Source organism: Salmo trutta, chromosome 33, assembly GCF_901001165.1.
Source record: "Salmo trutta chromosome 33, fSalTru1.1, whole genome shotgun sequence".
Taxonomy (NCBI): domain Eukaryota; kingdom Metazoa; phylum Chordata; class Actinopteri; order Salmoniformes; family Salmonidae; genus Salmo; species Salmo trutta.
This window is the reverse complement of record NC_042989.1, coordinates 4,699,288-4,723,905: the sequence shown is the minus strand read 5'-3', so window position 1 is coordinate 4,723,905 and position 24,618 is coordinate 4,699,288. Positions and strand designations below refer to the sequence as shown.

General features: G+C 41.5%; 2 protein-coding genes and 1 long non-coding RNA gene across 4 annotated transcripts; 1 reads left to right on the top strand and 2 right to left on the bottom strand.

The window, feature by feature from the left end:
* Nucleotides 1–1,470: 1,470 nt before the first annotated feature.
* On the bottom strand, nucleotides 1,471–4,622 carry LOC115172271 (uncharacterized). The gene is made up of 2 exons (XM_029729569.1): nucleotides 2,945–4,622; nucleotides 1,471–2,887 (listed from the first exon to the last, which is right to left on the bottom strand). Exons 1-2 carry the CDS (start codon nucleotides 4,595–4,597, stop codon nucleotides 2,639–2,641), a joined length of 1,902 nt encoding a protein of 633 aa, XP_029585429.1. The 5' UTR covers nucleotides 4,598–4,622; the 3' UTR covers nucleotides 1,471–2,638.
* Nucleotides 4,487–13,536, bottom strand: pax9 (paired box 9). Its single transcript, XM_029729570.1, has 4 exons — nucleotides 13,237–13,536; nucleotides 11,906–12,538; nucleotides 9,427–9,581; nucleotides 4,487–5,081 (listed from the first exon to the last, which is right to left on the bottom strand). Exons 1-4 carry the CDS (start codon nucleotides 13,238–13,240, stop codon nucleotides 4,809–4,811), a joined length of 1,065 nt encoding a protein of 354 aa, XP_029585430.1. The 5' UTR covers nucleotides 13,241–13,536; the 3' UTR covers nucleotides 4,487–4,808.
* A 27-nt stretch (nucleotides 13,537–13,563) lies between these two features.
* On the top strand, nucleotides 13,564–16,920 carry LOC115172273 (uncharacterized). 2 transcript variants are annotated; one of them, XR_003871412.1, is made up of 3 exons: nucleotides 13,564–13,682; nucleotides 14,472–14,560; nucleotides 14,843–16,920. It is a non-coding gene; the product is annotated as an uncharacterized LOC115172273 (long non-coding RNA). The 2 variants fall into 2 exon arrangements; XR_003871411.1 differs by having other exon boundaries at nucleotides 13,564–14,560.
* The last annotated feature ends 7,698 nt before the right edge of the window (nucleotides 16,921–24,618 follow it).

Genomic DNA, 24,618 nt, shown 5'->3' with positions numbered 1-24,618 from the left:
GTTGTTTTTCAAACATTTCTACTATTGTAAAGAGACTTTGGGTCATTGAAAAGAGTTATATAAGTCCCATGTATTATTATTACATTTTTTTTTTAAAGCATTGGCTTAATTTAACGTGGTTCTATTTTTTGTTTCGTTCCTATGAGCCAAAAGAACTGGACTTTGTCCAAGAGTGATGCGCGTTTTAGTTGTTAAGAAAATCCTGCTTCTCTTGTTTTAGTTGATTTGTCAGTGTACATCAACCCATACTGTGTAGCACAGCCAATCTGTTCTCATGTCTTAAGGCTGAACGCCGTGACTGGGTTGTTCTCCCTGTTGTTTGATGGTGGATTGAAGGGATTGTAAGTAGAGCTGGTACGGTGTGTGTTTATCTCACTAACAACACTACGATCCCAGAGTAGTAGCGTTGATCTAGGATCATCCCACCCCCCCATGCAATCTGTCATTGGGATCTAAAAGGCTAAACTGATCCTGAATCAGCACTCATACTGCGAGACACTTTATACATACGGCTCCTGATCATCTCACTGCGGCTCTGTGATGTGGCACACGTACGGTCAAAAACAACACTAGGATCCCTGATGCAACGGTCCGTGACCACTGGATGCGGGGGAGAGTGCTTTCCAAGTCAAATAAGCACCGGCCTGCAAAGGACAGAGGAATGTTTACACTGTCGCACAAACAGAGGGACTGTTTATGCTGTAACACTGGAGGGCTGGGCTGGTGGGGACTTGGGCACCCATCCCCTTTCCTTTGTGGCGCATATATAATAGGTTAATGTGAAATAGCTCCCGAGTTCCATCAAGCTTACACACACACACACATCTCTGAAACCTACATCCTTGCCTATGTAATATATTAATGAAGTATACTTTCTAAAAGAGCTGCCATGTTTCATCAAGCTCACACAGACACACAGACACACAAACACGTACACACCTCTCTGCAGCACAACCTCAGCCTGGTGCTGCTGGCCTGCTGTTTGCTAAGGACTTAATGAGTGTACACACTAGGTCAGGTGGCTGGTGACCTCACAGACCACAGGCAAAACAGTTTTTCTTTGTCGGTACTAGTCTCCGAGTTGGAGTGGAGGTCGGTTTGCTACTCCAACATACATACATACATACATACATACACTCTCTCTCCTCCTCCCTCCATCAGCCCCCTGATCAGACAGACACGATGCCATTAGAGGCACAAAAGGCTTTTACTTATACCTAGATGACCAAAACAGGTACCGAAACAGTGGCCTTGTGGTTAGAGTGCTTTACCCAGTCCATGGTTGAATGGACCTTCTGAACACCATCTTTCTTTCATGTCAAACATTTGAGACACTCGTTGAATCACTCTCTTTTGGTCACTTTTTACGCACAATATTCTCAGATCCATTGAGACTGAAAATAAACATGATTAAAAACCATTAGAAATGTGTATCTTAGAAAAAATGAATTTTAAACTACAACAAATAAATGTTATCTACGCCAAAAGCTGTGCATTTTAATATGGGTAAAGATATGATCGGTAGGAGAAGGTTACAATGGTCAAAATAAATTCAAACACATGCATAACTGGAATGCGGCCTACCTATTCCGAGTCAAAATGCCATTAAGGGGAAAAGGAGAAAGAACGAAATGTATTCTCTATGGATTACGAAATTGTAGAGCACCCGTCGGCAACCTTACCACGTTTTTCCTAGCCCAAATTCCAAGTGAATCAATTTTATATGAGACAGCCTCCGTATACCACTCTGCCGATACATCACTACGCCCGATGCGCTGTTGAATCACCCACGAAACATCCGGTCCTTCTCGCCTCATGGCAAGCGATCATTAGGTTGGCCGAAGAAAGTCGCAACACACAGAGAATGTTTCGAGAAGTTATTGTAAATACTGTAGATGTTCAGCCATTCTGAACCTCGAGTCGTAGCTAACATATAGCCTAATATCACTGACAAATTTGAACGATTTTATGACCATCAAAAATCTTTCATGTAGGCCTAAGCGCTTGCTTAAAATGTATCAAATGATTGCATATATTTATACAACACTGGGTTAATTTAGTACGACGCGTGTGACTTTTAAAAGTGTGTAGAATATTATTTCACGCAGAAGGTTATTTTTTTTCTTCTTGATAGTCCTAACACGAGTTTTTGAAATGTCTTTGAAACAACTGCTACAATTCAGGAAGAATCGGGTAAAATCCAAACAATTTCCTTTAATTAAGATACATTCAATTTCATTGTGGATAGATTGGACCTGTGCAGCTGTACTGTTTTTATCATAATGTAGTTTCAAACATTAGGCAGAAGACGAATGCTGCCAAAGTGTGTTGGGAACATCCATATAGGCCTATACTGTTTCCACCGTGGCCTTCTGATGTAGTGATTGTACTTCGTTAAACCCTAGTACCTTTTAGTCAGTCTAATAAATAAACATGAAGATAACTTCTCCGAAGCTTTGGCATACATTTAAGTCGAGAAGTGAAAAAACAATGTTCAATATTAAGATCGTAAATTTTATCAAAATAATAAACAAAAAAGAAAAATACAAACAACCCAAACAATACCAATTGATATCACCCCTGAAACACTTAAATGCAAACGTTGTTTTCCTCATGGTTGTGATTCTCATACAGTATTTTAGCTCCTGTCCCTAATAACATTTGCAGAGAAGTGTGCAGAAATGGGTTTAAGAGGCAAGTTCTTGATGAGAATGGCACAATTTCCGCCATGGAAATATGAGAAACAGCCAGTCAGTCCTTCAATACACCTGTCCTGCCAGCTTTCTGCAGGGCCACAGACCAGTGTCATGTCTGTAGATAGTGTGGCAAGGTTTCCCTTCCATGTCCTGTTTTTAACTGTGCGTTTAACTTGAGTTCTCCACACCGTGTCTTTGGTATGGAAGAGAATGTTGTGATGGGTATGGGGCCTAGGTGAGGTCACCATGTCTTTGGTATGGAAGAGAATGTTGTGATGGGTATGGGGCCTAGGTGAGGTCACCATGTCTTTGGTATGGAAGAGAATGTTGTGATGGATATGGGGCCTAGGTGAGGTCACCATGTCTTTGGTATGGAAGAGAATGCTGTGATGGGGATGGGGCCTAGGTGAGGTCACCATGTCTTTGGTATGGAAGAGAATGCTGTGATGGATATGGGGCCTAGGTGAGGTCACCATGTCTTTGGTATGGAAGATAATGTTGTGATGGGTATGGGGCCTAGGTGAGGTCACCATGTCTTTGGTATGGAAGAGAATGCTGTGATGGATATGGGGCCTAGGTGAGGTCACCATGTCTTTGGTATGGAAGAGAATGTTGTGATGGGTATGGGGCCTAGGTGAGGTCACCATGTCTTTGGTATGGAAGAGAATGCTGTGATGGATATGGGGCCTAGGTGAGGTCACCATGTCTTTGGTATGGAAGAGAATGCTGTGATGGGTATGGGGCCTAGGTGAGGTCACCATGTATTTGGTATGGAAGAGAATGTTGTGATGGGTATGGGGCCTAGGTGAGGTCACCATGTCTTTGGTATGGAAGAGAATGCTGTGATGGGTATGGGGCCTAGGTGAGGTCACCATGTCTTTGGTATGGAAGAGAATGTTGTGATGGGTATGGGGCCTAGGTGAGGTCACCATGTCTTTGGTATGGAAGAGAATGCTGTGATGGGTATGGGGCCTAGGTGAGGTCACCATGTCTTTGGTATGGAAGAGAATGTTGTGATGGGTATGGGGCCTAGGTGAGGTCACCATGTCTTTGGTATGGAAGAGAATGCTGTGATGGGTATGGGGCCTAGGTGAGGTCACCATGTCTTTGGTATGGAAGAGAATGCTGTGATGGGTATGGGGCCTAGGTGAGGTCACCATGTCTTTGGTATGGAAGAGAATGCTGTGATGGGTATGGGGCCTAGGTGAGGTCACCATGTCTTTGGTATGGAAGAGAATGCTGTGATGGGTATGGGGCCTAGGTGAGGTCACCATGTCTTTGGTATGGAAGAGAATGCTGTGATGGGTATGGGGCCTAGGTGAGATCACCATGTCTTTGGTATGGAAGATAATGTTGTGATGGGTATGGGGCCTAGGTGAGGTCACCATGTCTTTGGTATGGAAGAGAATGCTGTGATGGGCATGGGGCCTAGGTGAGGTCACCATGTCTTTGGTATGGAAGAGAATGCTGTGATGGGGATGGGGCCTAGGTGAGTTCACCATGTCTTTGGTATGGAAGAGAATGCTGTGATGGGTATGGGGCCTAGGTGAGGTCACCATGTCTTTGGTATGGAAGAGAATGCTGTGATGGGTATGGGGCCTAGGTGAGGTCACCATGTCTTTGGTATGGAAGAGAATGTTGTGATGGGTATGGGGCCGAGGTGAGGTCACCATGTCTTTGGTATGGAAGAGAATGCTGTGATGGATATGGGGCCTAGGTGAGGTCACCTTGTCTTTGGTATGGAAGAGAATGTTGTGATGGATATGGGGCCTAGGTGAGGTCACCATGTCTTTGGTATGGAAGAGAATGCTGTGATGGGTATGGGGCCTAGGTGAGGTCACCATGTCTTTGGTATGGAAGAGAATGCTGTGATGGATATGGGGCCTAGGTGAGGTCACCATATAAATACGGAAGAGTTGAGTGTAATGAGCTGGCTCCAGACATGGTAAAGGAGGACTTGTCTCTCCATTTCTCCTTCTGTCCTGCTCCTTATCTCCTTCCTCCCTCTCTCCCTCCCTCCTCTTTTATCTCCATCCGCCCGTCCGTCTGTCCTGCTCCCCCTCTTCTTCCCTCTGTCTCTCCGTCCGTCCGACCGGCCCGTCTGTCTGTGTTCTACAGTGCTGAGGCCGTGATGGGGTGGGCATGGGGGTGGATGGCGTTACGGTGGTGGGCTGTCATACCCTTGAAGGCCAGTGGAGCGGTGATGTTGTCACAGCTGTGGTGATAGAGAGCACTGCCACTGTGCGGCTGCCATGTGGGACCGGTCACATAGGCCGACGTGGTGGCGCTGTACCCCATGTAGGGCGACACTGGGGTGGGAGGGGGGTAGGCTGGGATGCTGGGCGCTGTGACATAACTGTTCACTGTGGGCAAGCCACTCTGCGTCTGTCAGGGAGAGGAGAGAGAGAGAGAGAGAGGATGGTGAGACCATTGAAGCGTTCTGGGAGTGAGACACAGGTAAGAGCGGTAGGTGGAGAGACATAACTGTTCACTGTGGGCAGGCCACTCTGCGTCTGTTAGAGGGAGAGGAGAGAAACACAAGGTTAGACAGAGGTAGAGAGAGAAGGTGAGACATGGGGAGGAGGAGAGGTGCAAGGGAAATGTGATATAGTATGGCAGTGAGGGATGTGGAGAGAGCGAGAGAGAGAGAGAGGAGGAAAAGGAGAGGGAGAAGTGAGAGTAGGTGAGGGTTAGGGTTGAGTTCGAATTTGGGTGAAGGGTACAGTGGTGCGGTATACAACGTGAAATGGGGGCTGAATACAATAGGGGTTGGGAGAAGTTGAGGGTTTATTGAGAGAGAGGAGATTTGGAACGACAGAAATGAAGAAGGGAAAGGGGAAAGAAAAGTACAGGGTTAAGCATGAGGACTATTTGGCACCATGACAAAACATAACTTGAAGAATTCACACAATTCAACATTATATGCGTGGGTGGTCTATTCTATGACTAGTGAGAATAAGAATGGTTTCTGCAGAAGTGAGCATACTTCTCGTTCCTGTCTGATATTTGTCCAGGATTTCCTCAACCTAAACAACCATTGCCTATTGTTTTTTTTCTCTCTTTCGACTGAAATCCACGGCCATGACGGGCACGTGCAATACTCCAATTCTAATCGCTTTCCGTTTTATAGGAGGCTATATATTTAACTGATATTTTATATTTCACTAAGCAAAATGCTATGGGCCAACTTACATAATGGCATTTTAGTTTGAGGTTAAATGATCTCGTTTTTCTACCGAGTATTTCCGTAGGCCCACTGCTTTTAATTTATGTTTAGTTTTTTCAAGATATTTCAATTTGTGAAAACAAAAAATAGTTCAGGAAGAAGACTTGCCTAGCCCATGTTGCTCATATCTTAATTTGATACAATATTTTTTTTCCCCCGTTATTGGATATTGCTAAATAATGAAATACACACATCACACACATACAGGTTTATTGGAATAGGCTAGATTCAGTCGATCCAATCATGATATTCTACACGCCTTGCTTTTCACATAGGCTTAATTTTTGTTTGTCTCGCCCCTTTATTTGTCAATATTCAATGTTAAGTCATACTTTAAAAAAAGACAGTCCTTGGCTTGCCTGTTGTGTGCAAGAGCTCTATTAACGTCTATCGATTCTACAGTAAATTCTGGCAAACGGAAAAGACAGGCTTACCAATGTTTTTATTTCGTTAAATAATTCGCATTATTTTTGATGATCGTTTCCATGCAGTGTGTTTTCTTCTAAACGCACAAGCATCTAACGAACCGGATGACTGAGAATAATCTCTGTTGACGGATAAAAGCAATTCAAATTGCAATTGAATGGGCAGCCACTGAACTGATATAAGAACACGCTGCACAAGGCAGTCTTTAGCCTGATAAGAAATATGTTCTCCTATTTAATAGAATCCAATATCTCGAGGTATTTAGGCTACAGAAGCCTTGAAATGCATTCAATGCTGTAATAATAAATAATAGCTTAACTGTGGGGAAAATGCTGTCGTATCCAAAATGTCAGTCAAAACCAGTGATTTGTCATTAGCATGAAACCTAATGGTCTATGTTATGTCTGATTAAAAAAAAACTGTCCTCTAGACTCTAGAATTCCGGAGCGGAAGAAAGGCATTTAAACATCACATCCGAGCCGTGGGCACTGTTTATGTATGTGTGTGTCATTACCTTAAATCGAAAGTTAATGATTCAATTCTTCCAAAAAGTGACATTGATAGCTCACCCTCAGCCCCGTAGGCGCAGGACTGGGACTCCTCAAGTACAGTTTAAGAGAAACATCAGGTTCTACATGTAGGAACCCCTAGAACCCGAAGTTACGATTTATTTATTTGATTTCAGGCTGAGATACATCTTGAATTCATTTTTTTTATGCTTACGTGTGTGTTAGATAAAAACAAAAAATCGTCTTTATTCATCTGTTAACGCTTTTGTTGACCCGTCATTGGGAGGTAGTTTTTTATGTTCCATTCTTATCAGAAAATAACTGTGCCGTTTCAGCTGCATAGGCTACATGCGCTGTTCGCTGACACTCGAAAGATCTGAGAAAAATAATCCTTATTTTAGCAACGTATTTGAATTTGTACATAATCAATATATAGCAATTGGCCTTCGGCTTTTTGAAAATCTCCACTTCTTACTTCAGTCGCCACAAGACTACTCGAGTTGTATTATAAGGAGGGGGGGACTGTGGGTGTGCATGGGGTGAGGGCGGACGAGTAGAGTGTTCGAAAGTGCGTGCGGACTGCAGTATGTGTATTGTGCTTTGAAATATGGGCCTATAGGATAGCATATGCACCATTTTGAAAGGTTCTAGTACATCAGCAATTTATCGTCTACACATAAAGTTCCATTGACAAGTATAGGCCTATAGCAGCCTGTGGCACGCAGAGAAAGGCATACGTTACAAATTACTATCAAAATAGTTGAACATTTTGATAGTAAAAAAATCGAATTATAAGTGTTTCTTATATTGTGATGATTGCTTTAGATCAGACTTTGCCATATACAAAATCACAAAATATAAAGTAAGTAGAAGTAAAAAATACACACTTGACCTATGGCGGATTATGCAATTTATAGGGCTACTATTCATATAGGCATTGGGCTAGGTTTTTTCTTCTTCATATTTTTATCCCAGGGAGTTATATCACCGGCGCCGCATGTGTTATTCTGCATCATTTGTCTCCATTGATGCATCAAACCGTAGCCTATTGAATATATTGAGGTTACCACGCATAACTCGAGATAGATCGCGTGGCTCCGACGATATATCATACCAATTATGCATGCCTCACCCCCTCTCACTTTCTTACACGTAATATATCCCTCACGCACGCTCACACTCCCTGTCCTCTCCCTCGTCCCTCTACCTCACACGTTGTTTGCAGTCGATATATTATTTTGCAACATAAAATGCACCATATTTTCTCACGCAAGACTATCCCGAGTCTAGTGAGACGTTCTTCATTAAACCTTTGGAATGAACAAAGTTTATACACACTAAAATATAAGACGTTTTTCGACTATAGGCCTATTAGTGCATGGGGATAAGTTCCGATTGAATGAACCCACAATTTCAACAATGCCTTTCAACTTCTATTAGATCAGCGTGCAAATCATTATTGGGGGTTAAATAGGCCTAAATGTAGTCTACTGGTCAACAAATTTAAATGTATCATTACGTTTTAATTATTTAAACTTCGGTCTTATTTTTCATTTACATTAGGCCTAATATTAGTTATTTTAGCACATTGGCTAAGACAATATGGAAATGTAATGCAATTAGGAAGTCCTAATGATCCTTGTAAGCATAACATATACAACCACAACACTCAAATTTGAATTTGAATTTAAACATTTAAATAATCTTTCTCCAACGGCTAGACTTTTATTATTAACTTATGAGTCGGCCTGTCTCCGTTTCGTGCTTATGGATTTTCTCTTCTCGCAACAAAAAGTAAACCGTAGAAACTTGTCCAATGACGTAAATCAACGACTTGATTCCTCGTGCCACGTTCACTGGTCGAAAATATGAGGACTTGAGAAGTCTATACAAAATGATTTTTTCTTCGTTCATATCCCTAAAGTCTCAACCTTGTAAGACAAAGACAAGTGGCTGCAAAATACAAAGTAAAAAAAAAAAAACACCGATTTTCAACAACAAAAAATACAAAATAATTTCTCAAATATATTATACCTACAGCGTTTGGCCATGCAACGTTTGGCTATATCGACAAAAGCTGTTCAAACTAAATCTAAATTTGGCGTGCTATGCTAATGACAGCCAATGAGCTTCTCAGTACATGTCCATTTGTCAACACGCTGTCACACGCAAGGAAATTGATGAGTCATGGGGTCCAAGGTACATGGTTAATTTGTCACGGAACGGTATCAATCGTATGCCAATGATGGTTACAAAACTACAACACGTAATAGTAATGTAATAGCACAGTAGGCCTAATGTAGCCGTCAGAACAACCCTTAGCCTAGGCCCAAAACACTCTGCGGTGCGGTGTGTTGTCTGGAGGCATACCGCTCACACCCAGCGGAGAGAGCGTGTCAATATGACTTGAAAGCGCCGAGAAAGCATACTCTACGTGGATTATACAATAAGTGTGGGCCAAAAATGGAAGGGTATCATATTGTACTACACCGTTGTTGAGATTAACACACATTAGGTTAGAGATGGGCGAGGATGCAATTTTATTGATCAAGGATGTGTTTCCTTTTACCTGTTTGTATTTTGCTTCAGGTTCTATAGAATGCGGTGGTTTATCATCCTGCACGCCATTGACTAGTGGAGAGCTTGCTGACGGCGGAAAATGCGTCCTGTTTATAACGCTCCATTCTTCTAGTTTGCCACTGGGAAAGGACGAATTGTCACTAACTGCATGGGGCAAAACAGACAGAGACAGAGGAGAGGGAAGTCAGAGGAGATGAACCGAAGAGACTTCACGCTACCACTCCCATCTACCATCCTAGGCATTGATATCACCTCACCATCACCCTACAGCTTTTTAGCAAACCCCCCCCACAACAAAAAGTTATCCAGCAAAGACACGAAAAATACTTGAAAGATCAACATTTGCGATTTTATGCATAGACATTCCTATACTTAAAAAGCTTTTTGGCATTTCAAATCTGAATTAATTCTAGGCCAACTTATATTTTATACAGAGGGCGCCTAGAACCCGTGTGTGTGTGTGTGTGTGTGTGTGTGTGTGTGTGTGTGTGTGTGTGTGTGTGTGTGTGTGTGTTTGCCTTAAGCCTACTGATCAAACCGAAACAGCACATTGCTGTAATGGTCAGTAACATTTAACCAAACCAGTCTTTCTGTGGGGACAAATTAGATGTACTTTAACCGTTTCCCCTTTGTACATGATGGATATGATATTATACACGGGTGCTAACGTTTAGAATTGGAAAAGCAAGCCCACCAGTGTTGTAACTTGAGAAGACCATTGGGTCGATCATTTTTTTTCTCGGCCTCCTTTTCTTTCTTTCAACAAAGCAGGTTTTACTTGGAGTTGTGTATTTTGTGCATAGACATTTGTTTAAATATTTTTGTCGGTCTAAAATGTTTGGGTCTCTTGCTATTTCCTTAATAATCATTCACTGACATAAAGCTGTCTTAGGTTAATTCGAGGAAGGAATATGCATGGTACTTTATTTTCCTTTCTTGATGGCATGGTAGGCCTGGCTTATAAAATAGTGCAGTGCAATGCGAAAGGTGTGTGTGTGTGTGTGTGAGAGAGAGAGAGAGCAAGAGAGTGCCATTTGATGACCAACGCCTTTGGAAATATCGCCATAATTCAAATGCAATTATGATGATTTACGCATCTTTACGCATGACGGCGATATTCGCCATATGCGTCAACGCTCTTCGTCTTAGAATAGGTCTACTGTATCCCTCTACTGTTGTAGTGTAAACCCAATAGCAGTTCTATGTCATAGTAAGGGATTTGTTTGATTAAAACCCTGAGTCTCTAGGCTGGCGAAGTGATTGTGGCGCTAAAAGGCCTCACGTCATTCAGTGTACAGGACACTTATTTCGGCTTTCAAAACCTGCAGCAAACATCTGCAAATAATTTGGAAATGCATAAGTTGTTTATAAAGGCATCCGGGAATTCTTGTTCGGCTTGAAGATCGGCGCTGCCTTTGAGGGGCGAAGCCTTGTTGTTTAGATTGTCTGAGTTAAGTTAATTCATGGCATGGTCGAGGCCTCATGGACTATACAAGCACTAAGGAGAAGGGCATGTTTATATCCACAAGGCGGTGAGACTCGAGGCCGTTCTCCCTTCTGACAGAAGCACGGTTATGACAAGCGCATAGGTGGTCGACTGACATCTAACACTCTGCTAACACAAGAAACGTTGTCACTAAAAATGGTATTCACAACAACAGTAATGTATCATGATTGACGGAGGTCAGGTTTGCTTTATAATGTTTCCAAAACAGACTTGTATGTGTGGTAGCACACTAGTGAAAACTAACTGTCCAAACCTGACTGTAAGTAACAAAAATAAGTTCTCTAAACTCGGATCGGGCCTTTAGGGAACAACACAGGTCTAGTAGCCTAGTTCAGTGTAGCCTATTGGAGCAGCCTGGTAGACTAAAAGCATGTGAAACTACATTTCAGGGGAGTCTATTTTGAAGCAAGGCACGCAAGAACAAAATGTCTGGCTGTAAGACATGGCATGGCAAAGCTTTGAACACCTCATTTTGATTTTAGTTCATCTCCTCGTGCACCGCTGCGCCTTCCCTTCATTAACCCACTAATATTCCACATCCGCCCTTTAATTATTAGTGCAAGCCTTCCTTTAACCATCTGTTTTAATGCAACCTTTGAACTAGGAACTCAACTTTACTCATGTATGCACTCACCAATACTGGCAAAATAACACATAATTAACTTTGCCAATTTATTTTTGCATTTTGTTCCAGAATAGTCACTCTTTTATCTGTTATTAGTTAGTAATATAGTGCATATACAGACCGGTATGTGCATTGGTCATATATTTTTTAACTAAATACCTCCAAATGAATAAAGTTACACATCTTGCCACTAGGCCCACTACACACACACACACACACACACACACACACACACACACAGACAGACATACCCTAACCCATGCGCTTTCCTATTAATTTTAACCATTTACTAAAGCAATTGGTTTGCCCACGTACCAAAGTAAAAATCATGCTTACTTTGTTGCTCTGTTATCGACCGAATCCCCAGAATATCTGTTACCGAGTGGGAGGAGGGCCATATCCTGTGCATAGCCATGTGTCCAGGGAGGGAGTGCATGCCCGGGGGAGTTGGTACTTTGGTCCCAGAGGCTCCGATGGGGGTCGGATACGAGTATATGTGGTTGTATGGTAGCGTTGGTTGTGGTGGTGGGTGAGACGACTGCTTGCTGGACTCATACTGGCTCTGCTGGGACAGATTCCCAATCTTGTTGCGGAGGATCCTACTGATGGAGCTCACAGATGGTAGATTGAACTTGTCACAAACTCCGTCAGCCAGTAGCCTGTCCCGGATCTCCCAGGCGAAGATACCCGGGTCCCTCTGCTTGTATGTCCGTATGTGCTTGACCACTGTAGGCGTGGTGACCCTTGGTTTGCTGCCCCCGATCGCTCCCGGGAGTATAGAGCCGGTCTCGTTGTACCGGGCCAGTATCTTGCTGACGCAGCCGTGGGAGACCCGGAGTTGTCTGCTGATGTCGCAAGGCCTGATGCCCAGCTGGGCGAGCTCTACAATCCGCAGCCGGATTGCGTTGGGAAGCGGTCTGCCGTTGACAAAAACCCCGCCGAGCTGGTTCACCTCTCCAAAGGCTGGCTCTGGTGTCATGGAAACATACACAGAGGCAACACAATGAAACACAAATCTTAAATTGGACGACTTGTAGCTGTAGTAGCCTGTAAAGGCCCTTTAGGTCTAGTGTTGTTAATCGTGCCTCCCGTTCCCGAGTCCTTAGTCGACATACTGCGGTCTGCAACGTCGTTTTCAACCCATTAAGGACAAATGAAATGCTTATTTACAGCATATGAAATTGTCTTAAATGTATTGGGATATATGTATTTAATGCACTCGAAACAGTTGCGCAAGAATCGATTCAGTAAGCGTGTGATTAAAATAAAAACATGTCCCACCATTAGGCTGCCCCCTGCAAATAAAACCCCCGCACATTTTCAGTTTGTACATAACATACTGCTCCATTGTTATACCGTTGTATTTGAATTTCAATATACATTTGCAGTAAAAATATGTTTTACGCATAGCTATGCTATAGTTTTACTAATTGGCTATTAATACTGGCCACTGGAAAATCCCATAATGAAACCAACTGGAGCTCAAAACGGCTCGGCCTTTATTTGTAGCCATACCATCGCTTTTCAAGCCATAGGCCTACAATCATAATTGATTCATTAGAATGTTAGGTATAATTCGTTCCTTGAAAGATGTAGGAATATCCGGTCGAGTGCCTGTTATAGACTAACTCCATCATCGGCCACACAACATTTCCATATAAACTTACCCATTGCGTTTAGTCCACAAATTATTATTGGGATCTCGGAGTTACGCCTTCCGTCCAGTTCCGAGTCCAGTTTCGCTGGTGTCCGGAAACCTGTCTAGGGGAGCACAAATCCTCGCTCTCCTCCGGCCACGGGTACTGTGTTAACCGAACTGACGATAGTAGTGAGAAGGACAAATCCGCGATCTGTTTCCTGATAGCAGGGGAGACAGGCTTACATTTCAATCCAGACAAATCATGGGCCGGACTTCCAAAACTTTTCTTCTCGGCGAGGCTAGGTCCGCCAATGGAAGTTTGAGTTTATAGAGAGACGCTTTCCTATTGGTCTGAAAGTTTGTGCTCGTGCAGCAAGGCAACTTCCTCTCTTCCGGAACTACAGACAGTGTTAACTTACCACCACGAATTGCAATTATGAATTGCACTCTACTGGAATGGTAAATGACATATAAGTAAGTACAAGTATATGAATATTGTGATTATGAATCATAACAATGAACTACGCTACAGGATAAATCAGCAATGCAACAATCCCAATGTAATAGTCAGTGGCAATCCAAGTGTTTGGATTTTGTTTGCCTATATTGTCAGTGAGGAATTAATGTGGTATGAAAGTAAAATTGGTAGCCTACATATTGATATTATCTAAGTTAAACTGGATAGCTTAACGTGCGTGGATGTCTTCATTCACCAACCAAATACATCACATTAGACATTCAGAATAGTTGCACATCGTGACATGGACTCCAAAGCAAGGCAAACAAATTGTTTGATTTGGTATGTATCGGCGTTGACTTATAAAGTACACAACCAAAAACAAATAGGTGTATGTGGACGGTGAGCAGTAGCCTGCAGAACACATCTGCTGTCTGATTCGGGCTTTGGGTCCTATTATAACTCATTCCATATAGGCTACTAATACACTTTTGGTTCAATGTTGTTGTGAATAATCCTTATTATTTCTAAAATTGAGATACAAAAAAAAAAGGTATATTTCGACATATAACCTTGGTTGTATATTGACATTCAACTGAGTGTTTAAAAAAGTTACAACGCGCCATCTCTAGCTTACATGAAAACGGACTGAATAGCTTGAATAAATGTTCGATTTGTATATTCGACAAAATGTATTTATACAAATAAGCAGTTATAATAACTTATAATAGCATATGTCAAATACATTCTCCGTTATTACGAAATATTGTATGCTGTTATGTCATGTTTATTTATTCAATTTATAGACTACCCTACATACCATGAATGCGCTGACTACCCCGGCACCTATATTTCACCCATCTGACAGGCGATATCGGATGCCTTACACACGCAGGTAATCGGACGCTTCGCTTCCTGTTTACACGAGAAACCTTAGCTCTTGAAGCTCTCAATGGTTGACCTGTGCTCACGGCTTTCCCTTTCTCTTATTGCTAAGGGTCACTTCACAACAGTAAGCTTCGTTTGCTCCCCATCTTAGAAATAGATTTCAGTAGATCAACACTAGCCTTTATATAGGCCTATGCTACACGCAGATACGTGCTCCAGCTTATTCTGCACTTCATTTGTCAAGATTGGCGTAGACTCTAACCATCTTCTTGCTGTCCGTGTCTTCCAGGGCCCTCGTCTGTTATAGCGGCGAGAGATTCCAGATTACTGATCACTGAACTCTGAATGTCTAGCTCGTTTTCCAGCTGCTCTATGGGTGTTCCTGATGTGCTTGTTCCCGGCATGGCCGATTCCCCTGGACCCCGCTCGCTCATGGCAGTCACTAATGCGTTAAGGATAATGTTTACCATTGGAAAACGTGCTCAACTTGTTTCCATTGAGGTGCTTCCGATGACTGAAATAACAAAGGGTCACGTCCGAGGGATCAGAGGTCTCCGCTCAACAATTAGTAGGCTATTGTAGATACTTGCAGAAGTGATGGTATTTGAAAAGCATTTTGGTGTACAAATATTATACTAATGTTATACAGCCCCATTCGGACCATGTATGGTGCAGTGTTGATCAAGATTTGAAGTAGTTTATTTATGATTTATAAAACTAGCCTTTTGGATTATGAGCAAACCAGCTTCAAGTGCGAATTCCCCGGGGGCGCGAGTGCATTGGGGCCAACTCAAAGCCTCAAGGGAATTCGCTTGCCATCCATTCCATCACCTTAACGTTCTAATAAGAAGAGCTAAGTGTCTAGTGATGGGACTTCAAGTCCCTTGTCTGTTTAGCTCTGTTCTTTCTGTCCACACGTTTTGTCTAACTTAATCTTATCGCAGTGAGACGTATATCTGAAGGGTTTAATTGGGCATTGACAGATAAGTGTTAACAAGGTGTGTAGGGGAATGTGAAATAGATACATGTACGGTCTTTTCGAGGTCTTTAGACTGCCTACAGATATAATAATGATCGTGTTTCATCAGTGAGATTTAGGCTAAAATGTATTTACAGCCCAAGCGATATTAGGACTAGGACTACATCAGATTAGGCTATTATTGTTGTTGTTATTGTTCTTGGTTGTATTTTTATTGTTATCGGTAGGCAATAAAATATGTATTTTTATATATTTTTGCCTACCTGTGGATTTCTTCCTGTAGCCTATATTGTTATTGTTATTATTATTATTATTATTATTATTATTACAGTATTATTATTGTTATAGCCAACCATATGGTAGGAATTCACCATTTGAAATGACACGTTGTGTTCCATGTGTAGGCCTATAACTAGTAAAGAGGCTACAGAATCCTACAGAATCCTATGTATAACTGTATCATCTCTATCCTATTCATTCTAACCGACTTTTTTTATTTACACTATGCGTTGCAATCCACCGAAATAGTTGATTTTGTAATTTCATGAATACGGTATAAAATGACCTACCACTGAGGAGATTAAAGGTGACGAGCAATTTTTCGACGACAGTCACGGTGATTACCATGGCACGTCATGTAATCTGTTAGATCAGGAGGAATCTTTTGATGTCCGTGTTGCCACGATTTGTATTCTTTCATCAGATATTTTCCAATATATTAGGCTACATACTTGACTCAAATAGTGAGTCGCTAAATACTTTTAGGCGACGTTTTGCGGCATTCTGAACAGCATGACTAAAAATGAATTCAACTCTCCATGCATGTCCTCCGTTCAGGACAATGTCCCGCGCGCATGGTATAGGGTAAAGCCTTGCGGTGCCCTGTTTATTTGAAGTAGGCCTGACGGTATTTAAGGCATGTATCATAGCTGACTAAAACAGAATTAACCGTGTCGAATAGTCCTGAGCGCAAGTCAACGCATCGCATCCTTCCTGAGCCGTTAAACACGACTATCTGGTTTTAGGGTATGTGTGAGACCGACAGGACAGCTGACGGAATAACCCAATTTCAATATTTTCGTTTCTGTCTGTTGATCTCGCTTGTAACCCATGCGGGAATCCTTAATTTTATGCACCAAATCTAGAGTCAGGAGCAAAGGGACATGTACTTTTTTAGGCGAAGATAATGCATACATTAAATGATCAACATTAGCATACCTCTGTTCTAGGCATATTCATTTTTTAAAGATAACCATGTATGGGTCTTATCATATGGCATGTTTGCTGCTATTTTGGCTGCATGGTGATATCATTCTGTTTCAATACTAATTTAGATAATTAAGGCATATGTTTAGATCAGTATTTGCTAATAAACATTTTTGAGTGCATCAGATAGCCCAATGATGTTTTTTTTTATTATAGGACTATGCCTCGTTTTAATTGCACTGTGTAATCAATACGTACCAATACAAACATTATTCCTGACTGAACTGTGCAGATATTTCGACAACTATGAAATCAAAAAACGTTGCATGCAGTGGAGTTAGTTGTGGCAAACAACACAGGGCGCATTGGACTGGTCTTGGAGTAGCTTAATGTGCCCTTATAAGGATAAGACCTTCAGCTCGGTAGGTACTGAATCTAAATAGTGCAGGAGGATGTACCAGACCCGGGAGGCAAAGGATCATATGTCTTCCCAGGCGTCTTCCATTCTCATAGAGGTAGGTTAACACACCGTCGACCATTATGGCATTGTATAAGTAGGCATATACGCGTTATTATAATGTGATCCTATGTGGCCCTCTCGGTGAATGTAAATAGCGTTATTATAATGTGATCCTATATGGCAGACTAATGTGGCCCTCTCGGTGAATATAAATAGCGTTATTATAATGTGATCCTATATGGCAGACTAATGTGGCCCTCTCGGTGAATATAAATAGCGCGTGCAGGATGTTCCCGGGGTGGCTCGTGCCATTATTTTATGCAAAGAGGAAAGGGGTTAATGTACCCCTAGACCAGGGCCGATTCCAGGCATAAGTGGTTGCTTAGGGCTCCAGCCGCTAGGGAGTTTAGGAACTCAGTCTCATCTCAATTTACTATTGAGAATAATAGTAGTGGAACACACAGGTGCAAATTCCAAATGTGGTTGTGCATCAACAGTTTTTATCTTATGTCAGTCACTCAGTCACTCAATTAGCCATGTCCGCTAACAATTTTTAGATTGGTAGTCTAGCCAGCTATCTAAATGTGCCCTGGGGCCCTGACTTCCAGGGCGCCCCCATTTGATTTTGGTAGTCATTCTCATTCAGATATCATATTAACATGGCATAAATAATTACACAATTGGTAGAATTGCAGGAAACTTGCTTTAAAAGGTCCAATGCAGCCGTTTTTATCTCAATATCAAATAATTTTTGGGTAACAAACTACCTTACAGTGATTGTTTTCAATTAAAATTGTAAAAAATAAACAAATTGCTTCTTGGCAAAGAGCAATTTCTCAAGCATGAATTTTGCTAGGACTGTCTGGGAGTGGTCTGCGTGGGGAGGGGAAACCTGAAAATTAGCTGTTATTAGCAGAGGTTTGGAACTCTCTTATTGGTCCATTAATTAATTTTGATGTCACCATGGGAAGGCCAAAACTCCATTCCACCAAAACAGGCAGACATTTTAGGCGGTCTTTTCAAACAGCTCTTACACTAAAAAGGACATTATCCACATGTTTACTATTTCACAACCTCATAGTGGAAATAAATATAAATCACAGGTAAATCAAGTTTTTGACCGCACTGGGCCTTTAAAACTGCAACATTTTCTCTACTCCCCGTGGCAAAATGTGTAGAATTGGAGGAAATGAACTTTAAAACGTAACATTTTTCTCTCCACCATCAAGCGGGGGCCACTAAAATGTTTTGCTGCGGGGTGGGGGGGCTCCCAACCAAATCTGGTTTAGGGCCCCCAAAAGGCTACAACCAGGCCCTGTTCTAGACCATTCTGAATTTTAGAAGAGGAAACGCCTCCTATGTGTGTGTTCATGCTAGTCCCAGATATCATGTTGGTTATTCCACTGTATTTTATATTGCATTGTCACCAGAGCAGCCTTATAGTTTAAACATTTCTTGCACGACATGACTATAGGCCAATATTGAGGTTGCCGAACTGGGCCAACGCGATACTTTTCTTTTCCCAACACCCATGTTTAGATTTGGTCGAGCTATTTTCTCAAATAGTTCAGAAAAATATCTGTTACTGAATTTTATACATTGTAATGTGTTGTTGTTGTATAAGGCAAAGCCATTGTAGAAAACTAGTAAACGAGGGTATGCTTGGTACTAGGCTACATTTGTTTTGAGAGAGAGGTCCAGCAGAATAAGTATAGCGCCCTCCACCAGACCAGACTGGGTATCTCAAGTGTTTCTTTGCACATTTTAACCCACCTTGAATTTTAAATATATTTTAAATATTTTAATACCATAGTGTTTGCACCGCATCGATATTCTCAACATATGAATGTATCGATATGGAATGATTGACCAGTAGGCTACTCCCTTGACTGGAATGAAGTAAATCACGCCATCCTGCCAAATGATTGATGAATTTCGAGGAATATTATCGGTTATGGGGCGGCAGGTAGCCTAGTGGTTAGAGCTTTACACCGAAAGGTTGCTAGATCGAATCCCCAAGATGACAAGGTAAAAATCTGTTGTTCTGCCCCCGAACCAGGCAGTTAACCCACTGTTCCTAGGCCGTCATTGTAAATAAGAATTTGTTCTTAACTGACTTGCCTAGTTAAATAAAGGTAACTTATTTTCTTGTACTTAATCTGTTTTGTGTTTCCCCTATCTCTCATTGACTCCCTCTAATCATATTGGCCTCTATCCTTTATTTACATATATTATGATATTATACACGATAATATACACACAAGCTATATATATACATATTTCCATGCAGACATTTCCCCCTATTCCCTGCCTATATGAAACTCCGACAATAGATGTTTATGTAACAGACAAATTGTCAGTATTGTATTTATGCTGACATTTCCCGCTACAGGCTACACAACGGTCCTACCAGTTCATAACTGTCTCAAGTATCTTGTCTGCCTATCAAGCAGTGGGATCCGTCTCATATAATATTATATCACATAATCGGCTATCGGGAGAATCTAACGCTTTTCCAGCGGTGCTTTGGCAGTCGCTGTATTGACTTAAGATGTGCAAAGCAAGCAACATGTGTCCAGGTTTCACTGTTCCAAAAATGAAGGCGCTTACATTACGTCCATGGTGATTAGCACCAAAACAACGTTACCACCACGTCTTAGAGGTTGCGCTGGACACATACTGCCTCAATCACTGCCTCAATCAGTCTGCTGTTTGTATAATTCTACTTAGAAATCACATCAAATCTATGTGTATTTGTCACATGCTCTGAATACAACGGGTGTTGTGAAATGCTTGCTTACGAGCCCTTCCCAACAATGCAGTTTTTAAAAATAAAATAAATAAAATAAAAATAGTAATACACAAGAATGGATCTATATAGGCCTACAGGTAGTACCAGTACCAGATCAATGTGGAGCTATATACAGGGAGTACCAGTACCAGATCAATGTGGAGCTATATACAGGGAGTACCAGTACCAGATCAATGTGGAGCTATATACAGGGAGTACCAGTACCAGATCAATGTGGAGCTATATACAGGGAGTACCAGTACCAGATCAATGTGCAGTGGTATGAGGTATTTGAGGTAGATATATAGGCCTACAGGGAGTACCAGTACCAGATCAATGTGCAGTGGTATGAGGTATTTGAGGTAGATATATAGGCCTACAGGGAGTACCAGTACCAGATCAATGTGCAGTGGTATGAGGTATTTGAGGTAGATATGTAGGCCTACAGGGAGTACCAGTACCAGATCAATGTGCAGTGGTATGAGGTATTTGAGGTGGATATATAGGCCGTTTTATAACATTATAGCATCCAGAATTCTAGCATAACTTGATGACCAGTAGGCCCAATAAACTTCCCATGATAGTGGCAACGTTTGGTCGAAATGTAAGCCTTTTGACCGTTTTCTATGAACTTTGTCTTGCGTGACCATGTTTTGAACTAGACTACATTTAGTGATCTTGGATTGAATAGAAATGTATGTAGGGAATGGAATCTCCATTTGCCCACTTTGTTTAAGAATAACAATCCCTCAACTAAATGTGAACCAGAGGATGAGTGCACGGGCGTTCACTTTAAATCCACTGAGACTGATCGAAAGAATGTCTGAGAAGTTGATGGGGTGTACCAAACCCTTTCCTCCTAACAGCCACATTATTCATCTATCAGCGATTGCTTTCGGGGTACTGTATAAATAATCCAACAAATTAGGATTCTCTTCATTTTTCCTTTAGCCTATGATCGCTGTTAAATGGATAAGACCCGGATTCTAATTGTGTCGCTTAGGCCAATCAAACTATCGTAATTGAAATCGTGTGGCAATCATTATTACAGTACATCTAAGGAACGGTCCGACTGCAATCAAAATCTTACTGTATAAGAGAGATGGACGTTTGAGATGTCGAGGTTATTAATGCGCATTTTCTGCTGTAAACGGACTCCGTTCGCCTTGTTAAGCCTTATTGATAGACTAAGAGACAACAAATAGCCTATACATAAGGCCTAATGATAATTGTACATGAAAGCATGACGAAGTTGAAGTGGCAATATGATTTAAAGAGAATTTGTAAACGTTACAAATAGCCTACAGAAAACTAGTGTAGCCAAAAGTATGTATTTTATCCATGCTGCTCGATAGAGAAGGCAAATGTTAATATGAAAAGCAATACCTTGATATCAACGAATGAAGTGGCTATTATCGCTCATTTTCAGATGATGCAAAATAGTAGCATATGCCTTCACCGATAAATGTTTAAATGTTAAAGATTGTAGCGAGAAGACAATTAAGGTAAAATATGTAGGTTTATTATTGTGGTTATTATCATGAATGCGGTTATTATATTATTCTTATAAATTATTAAGATAATAGGCTAAGTACTACAGTGAGCCTATTCGTTGGTAGTCAGTATTATTTGATATAACTATTGCCACTAATAAGAACAATAATATATTATTGCATGCTATCATTGAGGCTATCACGCTGAGTTATTCATTTGAATATTTGTGATGTACACAGCTAGGCTTGATGGTTATCCCTTTGCATGCTTCTTGTTTGTAGTCTAAGTCTCAGAACCAGAGGCTAACCATGTTCAATGTCACACTGCAATTTAGTGGGCTACATCAGACGATGCAGGCTTATTTCCTACGGTCTAGGCCTGCCTGTGCTAATGTATTTAAGCCAACGACTAACTATATATGGGACGAAAAATGTACTCAAAAGTTTACTCGGACTGGACCACTTTGGTCCTTATTTTGCCACTGATTTCACGAATATCCATAATGGGGTTCTGCAAAATGACATGAGTTTTGGGTCGCTAGCAGTGCGAAGTATATTTCCTGGTCCTTGAGATTCTGACAAATCTACAAAAATGGCAAATGAGTTAGTGATGATTATAGACCTACTCCATTACAGTTCCCCATTTGCTATAATGAATGAACAGTGCATTCGGAAAGCACTCAGACCCCTTCCCATTTTTCTACATTTTGTTACGTTACAGCCTTATTCTAAAATGGATTAAATAAAAAACGTTTCCTCATCAATCTACACAACGATACTCTACAATGACAAAGTGAAAACAGGTTTTTGGACATGTATTAAAAATAAAAAACAGACACCTTATTTAGAGTACCAGTCAAAAGTTTGGACACACCTACTCATTCAAGTGTTTTTCTTTATTTTTACTATTTTATACATTGTAGAATAATAGTTAAGATATAAAAACGATGAAATAACACATATGGAATCATGTAGTAACCTAAAAAGCGTTAAATAAATCAAAATATATTTTATATTTGAAATTCTACAAATAGCCACCCTTTGCCTTGATGACAGCTTTGAACACTCTTGGCATTCTCTCAACCAGCTTTATGAGTTAGTCACCTGGAATGTTTGTGGAATTTCTTTCCTTCTTAACGTGTTTGAGCCAATCAGTTGTGTTGTGACAAGGCAGGGTTGATATACAGAAGATAGCCCTATTTGGTAAAAGACCAAGTCCATATTATGACAAGAACAGCTCAAATAAGCAAAGAGAAACGACAGTCCATCATTACTTTAAGGCATGAAGGTCAGTCAATCCGTAAAAAGTCTAGAACTTTGAAAGTTTCTTCAAGTGAAGTCGCAAAAACCATCAAGCGCTATGATGAAACTGGCTCTCATGAGGACCGCCACAGGAAAGGAAGACCTAGAGTTACCTCTACTGCAGAGGATAAGTTCATTACAGTTACCAGCCTCAGAAATTGCAACCCAAATAAATTGTTCAGAGTTCAAGGAACAGACACATCTCAACATCAACTGCTCAGAGGAGACTGCGTGAATCAGGCCTTCACTGCCGAATTGCTGCAAAGAAACCACAACTAAAGGACACCAACTAGAAGAAGAGACTTGCTTGGACCAAGAAACACGAGCAATGGACATTAGACCGGTGGAAATCTGTCCTTTGGTCTGATGAGTCCAAATTTGAGATTTTTGGTTCCAACCACCGTGTCTTTGTAAGACGCAGAGTAGGTGAACGAATGATCTCCATATGTGTAGTTCCCACCGTGAAGCATGGAGGAGGTGTGGGGGTGCTTTGCTGGTGACACCTTCTGTGATTCATTTCGAATTCAAGGCACACTTAACCAGCATGGCTACCACAGCATTCTGCAGCGATACACCATCCCATCTGGTTTATGCTTAGTGGGACTATCATTTGTTTTTCAACAGGATAATGACCCAACACACCTCCAGGCTGTGTAAGGGCTATTTGACCATGAAGGAGAGTGATGGGGTGCTGCATCAGATGACCTGGCCTCCACAATCATCCCACAATCATGGTTTGGGACGAGTTGGACTGCAAAGTGGAGGAAAAGCGGCCAACAAGTGCTCAGCATATGTGAGAACTCATTTAAGACTGTTGGAAAAGCATTCCAGTTTAAGCTTGTTGAGAGAAGGCCAAAAGTGTGCAAAGCTGTCATCAAGGCAAAGGGTGGCTACTTAGAAGAATCTAAAATCTAAAATAAAAATTGATTTGTTTAACATGTTTGCTTACTACATGATTCCATATATGTTATTTCATAGTTTTGATGTCCTCGCTATTATTCTACAATGTAGAAAATAGTAAAAATGAAGACAAAACCCTTGAATGAGTAAGTGTGTCCAAACCTTTGACTGGTACTGTACATAATTATTCAGACCCTTTGCTATGAGACTTGAAATTGAGCTTAGGTGCATCCTGTTTCCATTGAACGTCCTTGAGATGTTTCTACAACTTGATTAGAGTCCACTTGTGGTAAATTCAATTGATTGTACATGACCTGGAAAGGCACACACCTGTCTATATAAGGTCCCACACTTGACAGTGCATGTCAGAGCCAAAACCAAGCCATGAGGTCAAAGGAATTGTCCGTAGAGCTCTGAGACAGAATTGGGTTGAGACACAGATCTGGGGAAGGGTACCAAAAAAAATTCTGCAGCATTGAAGGTCCCGAAGAACACAGTGGCCTCCATCATTCTTAAATGGAAGACGTTTGCAACCAGCAAGACTCTTCCTAGAGCTGGCCGCCCTGCCATACTGAGCAATCGGGGGAGAAGGGCCTTGGTCAGGGAGGTGACCAAGAACCTGATTGTCACTCTGGCAGAGCTCCAGAGTTCCTCTGTGGAGATTGGAGAACCTTCCAGAAGGACAACCATCTCTGCAACACTCCCCCAATCAGGCCTTTATGGTAGAGTGGCCAGACAGAAGCCACTCCTCAGTAAAAGGCACATGACAGACCGCTTGGAGATGCCAAAAGGCACCTAAAGGACTCTCAGAACATGAGAAACAAGATTCTCAGTTGAATTATTTGGCCTCAATGCCAAGCATCACGTCTGAAGGAAACCTGGCACCATCCCTACAGTGAAGCATGGTGGTGGCCACATCCAGCTGTGGGTATGT